This window comes from Netta rufina (assembly GCF_964035555.1).
Source record: "Netta rufina genome assembly, chromosome: 3".
In the NCBI taxonomy this organism is placed as follows: domain Eukaryota; kingdom Metazoa; phylum Chordata; class Aves; order Anseriformes; family Anatidae; genus Netta; species Netta rufina.
In genome coordinates this window covers 62,387,026-62,402,074 of record NC_140125.1, presented here as the reverse complement: position 1 = coordinate 62,402,074, position 15,049 = coordinate 62,387,026, and the positions used below count along the sequence as shown (strand labels likewise).

Below are 15,049 nucleotides of genomic sequence, written 5' to 3'. Positions count from 1 at the left end.
TGTCTGGACCTCTGATACAAGGACCACCAACATATGGACTTCAGGTGTATTTGGAGTTAGTTGTCTGTCTGTCTGGTCTGTCTCTGTGCATGCTGTCTTCAGCTTAGTGGGACAGTCTGCTTGGCATTTTCATGTGTAATTGTTAACAGAGGACTCTTGCCTACGACATGGATCTCGAAGCAAGAGATACCAAGAGGAAGACTGACGAGGCTGTGAGCCTGTGCAGTGATTCAAGTAAAAGTTAGTTACTACAAACACAGAGTGAGTCTCATGAAGACCTTACCCAGAAGGTGCTATGGGCCATTGTGTCTAGCATTTTTCCTGCTTTCTTTGTTCATTTAGTAACCATAAGAAGATTTTTTTTCCTCAGAACTGTACATGTTTGACTTGGCTCTCAATTAAGAACAAGATTTGTCACCGTTGGAAACAATCCTCATGGTAGCTTCAGAAGCCTCCAGACCCTAGGCTGAGAGAGTGTCAGTAAACTGTGCTAGCAGCTGATGAACAGCTGATGAACTGTAAGTTGCAGCGATGTGGACAGGTTTTCAGTTTCAAAATAGTAGTCACACACAAAGAAAGCTCAAGAGGAGAGCACTGTAATCTCTTTGAGTACATCGTCTTATGCTCGAAGGCTGTCCGAGTACGCTTTCCACTCCAAGGGGAAGACAATCTGCTGTAGTTGTTCTTGATGGGGGTTGCATAGCAAAAGTGGAGGAAGAAAGAGAAAGGATCTTCTAACAGATAGATGCATAGTGTGCATTTTGCTGCGGGCCTTTCCTTTTGACAGGTGCTTCTTTGAAAGAGTCTGTGGTTTGACCCCTGAAAGAGGTTTTTGTTAGAAACTCTGCATGACCAAAAATAACGCTGCAGTACCTGTGAGACTGAGGTTTCTAGAGTAAATTGGTGGTTCATGTACTGGTAGTATAACAGAAGGCATCAGTAAAATTGTCTTGAGTGTTCTGGTCTACTGCTGTTAAGGCCAGTCGTCTGTTTTTGCTGACTGGAGCAGGATTTGATTTCCTTCCTGTTGTTTGAAGATTAACTTCCAAAGAAGATTCTTGGGAATTTCTTGGTCTTTTCTGTCCTGGGAAGTAAAGCATCTGTCGTATTGTCTCTCCCTCCTTTTTAGTAGAAAAGGAGAGGTAAGTAGGTAAGAAGTTGTTTAGCTTATCTGGCCATCATCAACACATGATCATGTTGCAATTTCAAAATTTCAGAAAAGCTTTGGTTCTGGGATTGCATGATAAAAGTTTTGGACCGGATGGGGAAACCTGGAACAAAAATCCTGCTCCAACAAGGAAAAAAGACAAAAACAAACAAACAAACAAAAAAACAACACTAAAAATATATTCTTTATATAGCACACAGTGATAGGAGAAAATTGTGTGGTCCACAACACAGACACATAAAATTGTCCCAAGCTAGAAAGCATCCCTTCAGAGAAGGTAAAGGAATGAGATTTCTCCTTCACTCTTAAAAACAAAGGGAGGAGAGTCCCTGAAATGAAACAATTGCACAAGGGAACGTTTCTTACCAAAGTTGAGTAGACAGTATTCTTAGTAAGGAAGACAGAAAAAGAGTGCTGATCAACTGCTCAAGCCTGAAGAATAGAGAGGAATTAAAAAGGCCGTGGTGTGCATATTACAGAGCATATTGTATAATCATGTGTAGAGCAGAGGCATGTCGTGCCCTGAAGAGAGCATAAATTTATTAAGTCTTGACTTCTTGCAGTGTGCATACTCAGCGTGAATGAGAACAGCAGCAAATCTTCTAAGAGTAATGCTTATTCTCATAAACCAGGCTTTTATATCAGCTGTTATGTTCAGCTTTCCTTTCAAACAGATCTTAGATTTTTCTCTGAACGCAGTGACTTCTTTTCAAAACCTCCCCTTCTGTAGAATGTGGCCCAACAGCCTCATGTAGCAGCAGACACATTCTGCCTTACTGCCCTTATCAGCGCTGATGCTGCTGATTTCTGAAGCAATCATAGAATCACAGAATGGCTTGGGTTGGAAGGGACCTTTTATAAAGACCATCTAGTTCCACCACCCCTGCCATTTTTTCCCTTGTCACTTTATCTCATTCCTTTCCAGAACTTTTTGCTAATGGTGTTGCAGTGGCTGTGCCAGTGACTGGAAATGTTTGTGTGGGTGTGAGGAGGGGTGCCAGAGCTGCAGCTCAGCTTCAGTAACCTTAAGTCACCTTCTGTCTGTGGTGGTGGCTGCCCGCTGACTGAACAGGGACTGTCACCTTCCCTGCCTCCCTTCCTGATGTGACGTTGAAAACCAAGCCGGACATGGGTGCAACAGCACTGTTCCTTCCTGAGGAACCCAGGTTTTCCAGCATGGAAAAGGCAACTTTAGGATTGGCCTGTGAGGAACAGGTGAAAAGGGTGGAAAAATTTCTCCCATGTAGCTGGGATATGCAGGGGCTAGGAACAGGTATGAGAAAGCCATGAGGATATACATGCAGGACATGGGTTTTGGGAAGTGCTCTGGTCAGGACTTCAGGAGGTGGCTGGACCTTAAGGTGGGTTTTGTTGAAAGCTGTGGTGCAGCATTTGACGAAAGGGGAACTGTGTTCCTAGATGCTGCTTTTTAGGATTCTTCTTTTACTGTCTCTGAGAGGTGAGCATGCAGTAAGGACCATCCCTTTTTGTATTCTTCAGAGCACTTGTATCACAGAGTGGCCACAGTACCCTGCTTTGCGTCGTCTGTAGTGGCAGCTCTTTCGTATTGAGATGGCATGAAACCATCAGTTGATTACTGTTTGCCCAAAGTACTGATTATTACGCAAAATGATTAATCTCACAACAGGACTGCAACGTATGTATTTATATGTTGAAGTTTTATGATACAGGAGATCATATTCTGAGAGTTTTGGAGGATGCTTGCATTTCTAACTCTTCTAACAAGGACTTACGGTACGCTTGTTTATTTTGTAATGCCTTTGTCTTTATTCCACACAGGTGCTCGAATTGGTGCTGGAAAACTTTATTTATCCATGGTACAGGTATGAGCTTTACCTAAAAGTCCCTATTGTTTAATAACATAAATATCAGCAAACTGCTTAATTAAAAAAAACATTTTTGTTTCTTTAATAAAATACAAAGGATGCTTTTAAGTGCTACAATTTCATTATCTTGATGTCTCTTTGTGCAGGGTAGAACAGGTCTTTTAATAATTTAGAAGTGATAGGGATTGTTCTGAAATTTGTATTTCATCCTAACATCACATTTTTAGATTATTCCCTTTATATATTAATTTTCTAATAACTCTCCCTTGGAAATGTGCATGGCTTGTTTAAAACCTTTTAAGAACGTGTGTATATACACATGGGGTAAAAAAAAAAAAAAAAAAGTATTTCAAGACTAGAGGTATTGTCAGTCTTTCAAGTCACTTAAAAAATAAATCTTAAAATATTTCACTTTATCGTTTTTTCTTTAATAAGACCTACAGTTTTAGTTAATCTAGAGAAGATATTCTAAATACATTGTGGCCACCTTCTTGCAGAGTACCTGCTGGTTTGATGGATGACATTTAAGGTTGTGAGTGGCTATGCTGAGGTGAATAGAGTAGTATTGTTTAAATAACTTTAAAATAGTACATAAAGAAAAGATTACAGCTGTAATCTATATAAAAATTAGTGCTTGAGAGTACTTTGTAGGAAGATATTAAGAGAAGTTAAAATTTTAACCGATCATGCAACATTAATATGTTAAAATAGCAGCATTTTACCTTAATTCTGAGTTAGACTTTTCCTTTAGATTGAGAGGTCGTTTTCTGCTAAAGGCAATTTATGCTCATGTATTTTACTCTTCACTCTTCTCTTTCTGCCTGTCTGGGATCCAAAATTTCTGGACAGACTTTTTTTTTTGCCTAATTGGTTTTTAATTGTGGCTGACGTCTGCATGTCTCATGTCTGTCATTGTTGTGTGATGAACACATTTCAGTGTAAAACTCAGCTGCCTACGCAAACAGCAGAGGGAGCCTGAGCACCACGTATTGTCAGGGATGGAGCTGGAAAGCTCCAGGGTTTTAACTTTGAAGCTCAGAAAACTAGAGGGTGTTCAGTTGTGTTTGATAAAGTAATGGATGCAAGAGGATCATCTTCTATCTAATTTTGATTTATGAGATAGAGGATTTTTTGGCTGGTGGAAGGCCACTTCCCCATTTCCCTTGTTTTGGACTGACAAGGCAGTTTGCATTCCACATATTACTTGCATGCATTTTCAATACTCAAGGTGACTGAAGTCTGGAATATGTTGCATAGTGGGCATAGGAATATGTCCAGTTAGAAGCATGGTGCAAAATGTACTTGGTCGAGAGCCAGCCAGCCTAGACCTTGCTCCTTCTTGCCTCCTGGTGAGCTGTGTGGGTGTTTCTGAACTGTCTTTGGTTTTACATGGCTGCACCTCTGAATTTTGAACTAGCTCCATGAAGTCACACCAGGCTGATCAGACCTAATGAGCTTTCCACAAACCTGAACTACTGGGAGTTCAGTGAGCTGTAGTGCAGTGCTATCTGTAATTCTTCAGGCAGAGAGCTTGGTCCTGAAAGGTTTGCTGGTTTCAGCCCAGTAGTAGTATTGTTAACTGTTGTCTCATTCTCTATGTTCTCATTCAGGTGTTCCTGTGCTTTTCTGTGTTGCCAGCAGCAGTCATGCAGGGATGCCTGAACTGTGTGTGCTGCCGTTTGAGGTCTCTCTTGTAGAGCATGTTAGGTCTGGCTTTTCCTGCTTAGACCTACCTTTGCCGTTTGTATAGCTCAGCTGACCCTGGAGGAAGGACTCCTGAATTCATTAAATGTTTTTCCTGAGCTACCACACCTCAGTAACCCCAGCTAATTCTTCATAAAGCCAAATCAGAAGCTTTCACCTCTAGGCTGGGCTTGTTTTAGCAATGTGGGTAACCACCAGCAGGCAACTCAGGCTTGCCAGGTGAGGTTGATAAAGCAGTCTGCTGCTTCCCTTTGAGAAAAGTCTGGCACAACTCCTTATGCTAGCTGACCCCCTTTCAAATGGAGTTTATGTAGACAATTCCTCTTTTTTTTTTTTTTTTTTTTTTCCTCTCTCTTTCCACTGCCAGCTAATGCTGCTTGAACGCTCTGGGCATTAGACAAGTAACCTGACGAGCCACTCAGAAGCTGGGGCAATAATATAATGCTTACCAGAAATGTGTGTTGCAAGACAAAACCATAGATTTGTTGCTTCAGAAATAAAGTTAATCAGGGAAAAGCTGTGTTTTGTGCTTGTATCATTAACAAACAGTGTAAGAATTTGTAGTGTTTTATTAGCAAGTTAAAATTTTGAGGTAAAGATCCCTAAACTAAGATCAATTTAGAAGAAAGAAGATTAGTACTTAAAATCCTATGAACTCTACTGAAGTAGGTAGTTGCACCTATATGAATTGTTTGGGATTTATCAAGGTATTTATACTGGTAATCTTCCAATATTTGATTGAGTTATTTTTCAAGTATATGGGAATAGAGCATAGTTCTAAGTAATCCAACTACAAAACTACACAACACCAGTCTGAATCTGTTACTTATTTAGCATGCTGTTCAATAAGACTGCGTAATGTCTTGCTTTTACCAGCTTTTTCCTCATTTTAAATAGGCGACTTTAAAATTTGAATGTGTTACTCTATACTTACTGATTTTTTTTTTTTTTGTCATTGATGCTATTGCAATTCCAGTTCTCTGGTTTCTAAACTATTTGAGTAGTTACTGTGCTTTTGTAATATGTTACCATGAAATCTTTTTTTTTCCTTGATAGTGACTAAAATCAGCATTTTTGCATACGGAGCTGCTTCTATTCCAAGTGTTAACAATGCAGTAAAAATTCGGGATTTTCATTTAATTATAAATCATAGTCTTAGTTTTATCAGCTTGCAATGTATTTCCTTTGTCCTTTTTTTTTTTTTTTTAAGGGTTGGTTAAATTTCATAAGAATAATCGACAATCAGGAAAAAATAATTGCTTCAGTATTTGGATGTGGTTTTCATTTATCAGTGGATCCCACGGAGCTTTGCATGCAAGTTGGGTGTATCTCTTTTGGGATGTTTGACTCAGTAACTGTTTACAATTAGCAGACTGGGCCTTTTTCTTTTAGCAAATCTCTCCATTATACTGGTAGTTGTGTTTTTGAGTTTTTCTGCAAATTCTGGGAAAATGCAGCCAATTTAAAAAATGCTTCTAAGCAAGTTATTTGGATCTTCCACTGTGTCACTGGAGATTTGGGGTTTTACAAGTTCTTGATGTTCTTTTAACCATTCTCCAGCCCACTGATGATTAAAAAAATGTCTCTGCTAACCTATGGCACGGCATGAAAGTACGTGGCACAAAGTTGTGTCCAAGTAGAATTAGCTAGAATATTGGTTAGCCAAGTGTCAATAAAATAGCAATGTCTTGGTCCAAATTACTTCATCTATCTTTTTGTCTGTAGAATATTAGTAGTACAGTCAGAAAATCTGTTTGCTAATCCCTTGGCTTCCTTATACAGCATAGCTATTTGCTAACAATATTGCTTCCAAAATGTCAGCTGGTGACAAACCAAGCCTTACAGTTGTCTTATCTGCACACGATTAGCTGAGGATTGCTGTATTCCTCATGCCAGGCTGCTTTCTTCGAGGTGCCTTTTCATGCAGTGAGTTATATACTTGATATACCATGGTCAACCCTATCTGCTGCTAACAGCTCACCTTCAAGATGCGTTTGGATGCTGTGTAACTTGGGCTAATTTTGCTGTAAAAATCAGGTGCTGAATAATGTAAAATGATGATATAGGCATAACATATTTGCTTTTCAAACATCCTGTTGAGGCTATTTTTTAATAGAAAAGATATTTACCTTTAATACATATGCAGAACCATTTGGGGGTTTGCATACGCATTATGCAAACTGAAAGCTTCGATGGCTTTTTCATATGGTCATTAGCTAAGGCAGGAGGCAGCTTTCTTTGTTGTGCCATTGCTCAGCTATTACAATGCAGTTTTACTGATGTCTTTGCTCATATTGTAATGTCCATATATGCTTAAATGTTGGTATATTTTTAACCATTTTGTTGCATTTTGCAAAGTTCTGCTATTATGGTCTCTTTTTCCACTGAATTTAATTGCAGTTTAGTTGCACCTAAGACTTGCTGTAGTCCCCATTAGCATACAGTTTCCCCAAAAAAAGATACGGAATTAGGTATTTTTCTCCCATAATCAACTTCAAGTAGTTTTAACGTGATTTTTCACCCAGCATACTGTATTGCAGCAGATGGAAACTGGCAAACCAGATTAAAGTCTAGCTGATATTTTGGCACAGTGATTTGGAAGTCTGTTTTAAATTCTTTATTTTATATTTTTTAAAGGGAATACTATTGAATTAAATGGCATCGAAGTATTAGAACTTTTTGAAAAAGTTCTGGTGAAAATTTTCTTTTGGATGAGGCTCAGCTGAAATACCAGGAATGTATCTATGTCATTAAAAGATACACGAGAAGCTACCAACTTTATAATAAAAAGTTAACAAAGCTGCATGTGTACTGAGCCAGAAGATTATTTGAAATTGAGTAGTAGAGAAGGTTTTGGAGTAGCCAGTATGGAAAATACAGTTTTGACTAGCTTAATTGGGATGGATGCTTGCAGTAGCCTAATTCTAAAGGTTTTGAAGATGTTAATTCAGACTCATTCAGACTTCAGATCAATGAACTTGGAAACAGTCACTGTTTTCAGATATGTGGAAACTAGGTTAGATTTTCTTTGCCCAAAATCACACAGACAATATATTAAAGCAGACATTGGTGTATAATTCCAGTTTACACTGAGGCATTTTACTTAAGTCATTCATTTGTGTGCACAAACATACTGGGAATGTTACGTATTTTACTCAAATAGAAGGCAGCTCACTCTGCCCATACAGCTTTTTTTCAGTCATTGTCTGTTGAAGCATCACTGACTGTCTTTATTCCAGTTTTTAGTAGTAAAATATATATTGTGGTTCGATTAATATATATGTATTTTCTTCCTTTCTCTTATATGATGACTTGTTTCACAATACTGCAGAAATATTACTGATGATGAATCCTCTGTGGATGAACTGAGAGGCACACTGCGTTTTTTTGCATCTGTATTAGTTCGGAGAATCCACAAGGTAAGGTGACTTAAAGGTGTGAACATTGTTTTTCCATCTGAAAGAACTGTTATCCATCTGTAGATAGTTCTTTAATTTTTGTTAAATGTCAATTCCAAAGTCAATCTTACAGACAGTATAGGCAGTTTCCATGTAAGTTTCTTCTTTCTCCTTATGGAGCTTATTCCACTCCTAGTTATAAAACACCTTGGAAGATTCTTGCAAATTGATATATTTTTTGACACCAGTGTAAGGCATTATTAAAACCTTGGGATGATCTTTTAGCTGTCTTTTAGTGAATTAATCTAAGTGGGGAAAAAAATAGAAAATTACCGAGAAAACTATTAGGAAGTTGTTGATGGTGTACCCGTGTCGTGGCTTCTCATTCCTTGGCTCTTTAAATGCAGACAAGGTCCTTGTGTTGTCTATGGATAATAGAATGTGAGTAGCTTACTGTAAGAATTAAAATAATATTATTCTTATCTTAACGTAGTTTTTAAGAAACATTCTGCAGAGTAAACTTCAAACATTCAAATTATTTGTTAGCTACATTTAATACATTAGCACATATGCCCAGTATTCTTGTAAAGTGCTTCAAGCCTGTTCTACAGGAACTGCTCCTAAATTTCTGGCTGTGCTAAGCAGGAAGAGATGCTAACTCAGCCTCCAGATTTGTTCAGTGCTGGCTGTGCTGTTGGAGCAGCTACCAGAAATGTGTGTCTTTCCCCCTCCATAGTAACAGCAATATTTTCTGAACTACCACTGGTACATGTGCTCAGTCATGTCTGATGAACAGCCTGATTCTGTCCTTGTTATATATCAAATCCAGATGACTTTCTTGTTTACTTGAACTCCAGTACATTGCTTTTAAAGTGATCGTGGGGGAAAATTAGAAAACGATTGTTGTAGTGCAGACATGCAGATGTGTGAAAGTAAAGTAAATCTTCCAAAGCGAAAATCTAGATCAAGGTCTTAAAAGTTAAGCTATCTGATGTTAGAATTAAAGGCCTCACATGCAGGTATTACTGGTGTTGTTTGTAGTGCCATTGTTGATTCATAAAATAGTTGCCTCCTCTGTTGATCTTGAAATAAGTCATTATTTGTATTAGATCAGCTGTAGCAGCTTTTGCCATCAAGTTTGAATTTCAGTAATAATTTATCATATCTGTCAGTAATAAAGTAATTGTGATTTATTAAATTCCATGTGACGATTAGGCAATATATGCAACAAAAACTCAAACATGAACAAGTATTAAGAAATGGCAGGGGAACTACAAAGCAGAAGGGCTGTCACAGAAATGCATTTCACTTTATAAATGTTTATATTTACTTTATAAATGTTTATATTATTCTATAGGATGGAAGCAAATAAATATGATTTGTCTCTTTGCATGAAGTGTTACAGATACCTCAAGCAAAATGATGTTAATAATAACTTTGTGGTTTGGAACAAAATTGAAACTTGGCATGTTCAGTCATGCAGGGGAGCTTGATATCTGGTGCTATACCGTTTTTTCCAGTCTATACTGTTTTTCTGCTAAACAAGTGTTTCTGTGTGCGCACACCCACATACAGATGCAGACAGCCTGAACTAATAATGATTGTGATGTGTGTAAAGCTGGAAACATCATGCGTAGAAATAAGAGTTGATATGCAAGTTGCAAATAAAATGCTGTTTTTCTTTTTCATCTTTGGAATCTGAGTTTAAAGCTGCAGTAATTAGCTGAAAAGGGTTATGACAGAATGTTTTATAAACTTTCATCTGCAATACAATGTCATTTATAACTTAATTTCAGGAGAAATTCAGCACAGATTGCAAAATAAGTCTTTGCCAAACAGCTGTACTTTGATTTGAATTTATTATTAAATGTTTGAAAGCCATAGCTCTGGCTAATGGAGATATTAATCCCAGAATTTCAGATTGTATGTACAAGTAAAAAACAAAAACAACAAAACTTTGTTTCCTTTTTCACTTCAGATCTTTATTTTTGTTGCTGAGAAATCTTCTGCTTTTGAATTACGGCTTAAAATTACAAATTGCTGCAGTGAATTGGTGTTCTGTCTAAGGTTGCCTAGGTGGAGTTTTTGAGGTGTGGCTGTTGGAACAAAGCAGCAGACGCTAGTGACAAAGCTAGTCAGCTCTTAACTGATGGAAAACGTTTATTTATTCATTTTGACTTCAGCTTGATCAGGGTTTTCCTTGTTGGTGCCGTTTCTGGGTTAGTTTTTAAGTTAGCGTTTAGTTGAATGTGAAGATCTTTCCTTTGTATGCTGTGATATAACAGACCTGAATTTGATTGTTGTTGATGCTGAAGTAGAACCTATCTTTTGACAAAAATTTCAGTTTGCTTGCTGTGATCTTTACCTTACCTGTGCAGAAATAAGCCCTCTCTTATCCCTGTGTTCCATAGGAAATTTTTTCTTTATTGAAATATGGCTGAAATGCAAGTCCTGACTAACAGGGTTTTGCATGGATGAGCAGAATCTTCTACTTCTAAGCAAAAAAGTAGGAGTTGACCTGAATTCAATTAGTTACTTCTAGGCAGTTCTGGTCTTTTGTAGTAGCTTGTCCGGGCTGGCCATGCAATGTCATAGCTGTGCACCTCAAGTATTACGGAGTATGTAGGAATACATGCTATTCTTATATGAAGGAATAAGAAACAACTTTCTTTTCAGCTCTAGGGGCCTTTGCAATTGCAGGCTCCTTCCTTGTCTGGCAAGAAGCACTCTGTGCTTCTGTTTTATTATTTAAGGCCTTTATTTGACTTAGTCTTGAGGACTTCTGAATGCTTGCTGTTGTGTATTTCTGCTTCTCTGAGATGTCATTTGTTCTGGCTTGAAATAGCGGGCATATAGTGTGTAAATCAGTTTCTAGGTAAGCTTCTGCGCAGCTACTGCAGCCGAAATGGCAGAGTCCCTTGGAATTGGGGACTGACTGGCAGTGGAGAGCGGCTCTGCTGGGGAGGACCTGGGGCTCATTGTAGATGGTTGGCTGAATATGAGCCAGAGCGTGTAATGGCAGCAAAGAAGATCAACAGCATCGTGAGCTGTCTTTACAGGAGCAGAGCCAGTCAGTCAAGGGAAATAGTTATCTTCATTTCCATGGTGCTTTTTAGGCAGCAATATTTTGGCGCAGTACCTAGTATATCACATCCATTTTGGGGCTCCACAGTACAAAAGAGGCATTGATAGAGTGGAGCAAGTTCAGCCAAGGGACGCCAAGATCATCAGGGCAGGAGCACTTGACCTGTGAGGAGGTGACTGTCTTCATCTCTGGAAGTCTTCAACGCTCAAATGGATACAGCCATGAGCACCCTAATCTGAGCCTCCTTTAGGCTAAGACATCCTGAGGTCTATTTGTGCTTGAATTATTCAGTAGTCCATACATATTATATATATGTATTTCATTCTCATAATTATCAAAGAAAGTATAAATGCAGGACTGACTAATAAAATCTTTTATTAAATCACATAGGCAGAATTACTGCTTTTTGCTTGGCTTATAAACAGGTTTACGCAATACGTAGTTGTTGGCACTAAAAGTGTTCTTGACTCAGGAACTCAAATTCTCTTGGTTCTGCCATCAGCTGAGCTTAAATGGTTTTTCTGCGTGTACATAGGGAGGAGTGGTTCACTTTGCTTTTAGTTCTTGTGGACTTTAGATTGCCGAGTGTAATCTTAACAAGTATTAGAAGCAGGATGTGATTTAGTTGCCTTTGGTGGTGGTCAAATCTTCATGGAGAACTAGCCTTTGTTTACAGTGATTTGGAAGTCAAGCTATGTTACTATAATTATTGGAATAATAATTATAGTAATTATAATTTGTGGAAGAATCAAAATGAGAACAAGTTGGAAATAAATGTGTTAGAACTAAAAGCCAAAAACAATACTATGTGACCTTGTGTTCTTTGCCCACAAGAGTGAGCATAGTGTCAGTTTATCTAGAGAATTCATTGATTGTTTCTGAAGGGCTCTTTTTATGGTTACAGTGGGGGCATAAGAGCAAATTAATATGTTTGGTAGTTGTAATCTTTAATATATTTTCAGGAAAAAAATTGAATAATTCTGTTTTTGTTTTGCAACTACTCTTTAGGTGGATATTCCAACTGTTGTAACAAAGAAAATGCTCAAGGCAGCAATGAAGCACATAGAAGTGATAGCCAAAGCCAGGCAGAAAGGTACTGTAAAGACTTGATGTGTTGTCAGCTTCAAATGGCAAGTATAAAAGTGTTCAGTTTTCCATGTTTCATTATATTTGTTAAATCTTTCCACCATCGTTACTTTTTTAAAACAACAACAACAAAAAAAGTAATCCTTTCACATTTTACTTCTGGAGGTTGCAAAGACAAATAAGGAGAATGTTATGATGCAAGTAGTCTCTCAGTTCTGAATTCCAGAATTCATGCATCCCCATAACTTTGAAGTACTAAACTTCTTTATCTGTATGGTAAATGAGAATGTATTTGTCTGTTCCGATCAATCAAGATCATCTAACAGTGGTTCTTGAAGTTTTTCTTGTGTTACTGCTAAGCCATTATAAATGAAAGGAGTTGCATGTCTGTGCAGTATAACTATAGCTCTTACAGTGTAACTCTTACAGCTAGAATGAGTTCACACCTAACACTGATTTCATATCTGCACCTTAAGGTGAGTAGTTAGTGGAGTTGTTCATTATACTGAAAAGCTATGTTTATGAACTATAGACTTGGACAAGTAGCATATTTAATCATTATCAAAATACAAATACTTCACTAGCCTAGTATAAAAATGACTGAAACTGCTTATTGAAGGAATATTGAAAAATACAATGTTTGCTGTTGGAAATTAGTTATCTTTACTTTTTTTTTTTTTTTTTCACTGGCTGTGTTCCACATCACTGTATCTACTAAACGTGATTTAATTCAACTTTTAAGTGGTAGATGTTTACTTTCACTGAAGTCACGAACTTTCCTCTCTTCCCTCAAAACATCTGCTTGATATCCATAAATACATACTGTTATTTGAACTTTGGAAGTTCTTATTGAACATGTGAGTAGTAGGCATGAATAAAGTGAGATACAGTGTGACTGAATTAGATGTGTTTCATTGCACAGCAAAAGTTTCAAATGCTAGATTATCTTGCAGTAACTTTTACACCAAAATTAATGTTTCCTTTGATTTCTATGAAGAAGTTGAAAACACTTTTCTTTAGTAGCAAAGAACTGGATTTTAAATGTATAGCATTGAAAACAGCCATCTTCTTCAGTTGTTCAATGGAGAAGCCTCTGAGGGCAGATATATGAAGTAGCACCTGAAAATGACTTTTAGCAATGCTTTCTAGTAAATGTTGCTGAACCAGCCACCTATCACACGTTGTTTGAAGGCAGCTCTCAGGCCTTGCTTTGGTGGCTAGTTGAGCTTAGCTTTTTCTGTTAGTTTCCTTTCTATATCCTTCTTAAAATTATTGTTCTAGGGAGCATTTCCTTTTTTTCTACTCTTCTTACCTTTACCTCTCCTAGTAATTCCTCACTATATGCACAGTAGAATTAGAATTAGTGAATTAGAGACCAAGAAGGAAGTCAGGAAGAAGCATATAGAGGTGTACTTTGGGCAGTGCAAATTTTTAGAAGAATCAAAATGTTGAATTCTTCAATAATCATGAATGAAAAAAATCATTCTGGAAATCATATAAGCTTCAGTTATATGGTGAAGGAATTCTTATTTTTGAGATTTTTATTATTACATAGCCAACCTTCCAAGTCCAAGCCAAGGTTCTTTTTTAAAGTTACAACACTGTATCCCTTTGGCAGTAGTACATGTACTGAAAGTATTAATCTTTAGCTCAAATGAAAAGTGATCACCTCTTTTTTTCTCAATAACAAAAAGCTGGAACAACTTTTAATACTTATTTATTTATTGCAGTAAAAAATGCAGAATTTCTACAGCAAGCTGCTTTAGAAGAGTATGGACCAGAACTACACGTTGCTTTGAGAAGCCGAAGAGATGAACTTCACTACTTAAGAAAACTTACTGAACTTCTTTTTCCTTACATTTTACCCCCCAAATCAACAGAATGCAGGTATAAAAAGCATTTAGAGTTGTATATCTGCATTACGATATAGTACTGTAATTTTGGGGCCTGAAAGAATGAATTCTAGAGGCATCTTCCATATCACTCCTTGTTATGCTTTTGCTTGTTCAAGGCTAGTGTTAGCTCTTTACTTATGATTTTTTGATCAATCTTAAAGTAATTCTAGCACATTTAAAATGCATTTTTAAATATTAAAATATTTACTAGTGAAATATAATGTTATAGGTGACTTTATTACCTTAAAACTGATGTAATCTAGTATGGGTACTGATTTTTTTTTTTTTTTCTTTTCAGATCCCTGGCACTTCTTATAAGAGAGATTCTGCCTGGTTCTGTTTTCCTTCCCTCTATGGATTTCTTAGCAGATCCTGTAAGACTTTGGAACGTGTGAATGATCTTTATTTAATATAACTGTTTTTCCTCCTAAGTATATTGTGGTAAAACAAATGATGCACAATAGTTTAGTTGCTATGGGTTTTGACTGGGTAAAAGGAAAAAGTGTCTGGCCAACATTTTTGTTCATTATAACTCATTTGAATGATTAACTGACTGAAACTGATTAAAATCCAATATTGTCGTGATCTCTCAAGAATGTAATTTTAATGAAGTACTACAATTCTTGTCAAACAGGAGAGTGCTATGCGAGTATAAACACCCTCAAATTGATGTATCTACATTTCAACAGGGGCTCAATTACTTGAACTTGAGCTGTATGCATCTTCATAGCAGTTCAAGTAAGCCGTTCTTTTTGCAGCTGTGTTATTTTGTCTTCAGTTCTGCAAATAAGAATGCATTTATTTCTGGATGGAATGATGCCATCTTCAATTTTATTTATGTATATATATGAATAGGCAGAATTGCA

General features: G+C 37.1%; 1 protein-coding gene across 2 annotated transcripts in view; it reads left to right on the top strand.

Annotated features, from left to right (window-relative positions):
• SNX14 (sorting nexin 14) overlaps positions 1 to 15,049 on the top strand; it is a 53,033-nt gene that overhangs the window by 5,410 nt on the left and 32,574 nt on the right. For both annotated transcript variants that reach the window (XM_084283302.1, XM_084283301.1), the window contains exons 5-9: positions 2,969 to 3,012; positions 8,051 to 8,138; positions 12,211 to 12,295; positions 14,019 to 14,175; positions 14,482 to 14,557. In XM_084283302.1, the coding sequence (XP_084139428.1) occupies positions 2,969 to 3,012; positions 8,051 to 8,138; positions 12,211 to 12,295; positions 14,019 to 14,175; positions 14,482 to 14,557 (450 nt within the window). The remainder of the gene's footprint in view (positions 1 to 2,968; positions 3,013 to 8,050; positions 8,139 to 12,210; positions 12,296 to 14,018; positions 14,176 to 14,481; positions 14,558 to 15,049) is intronic.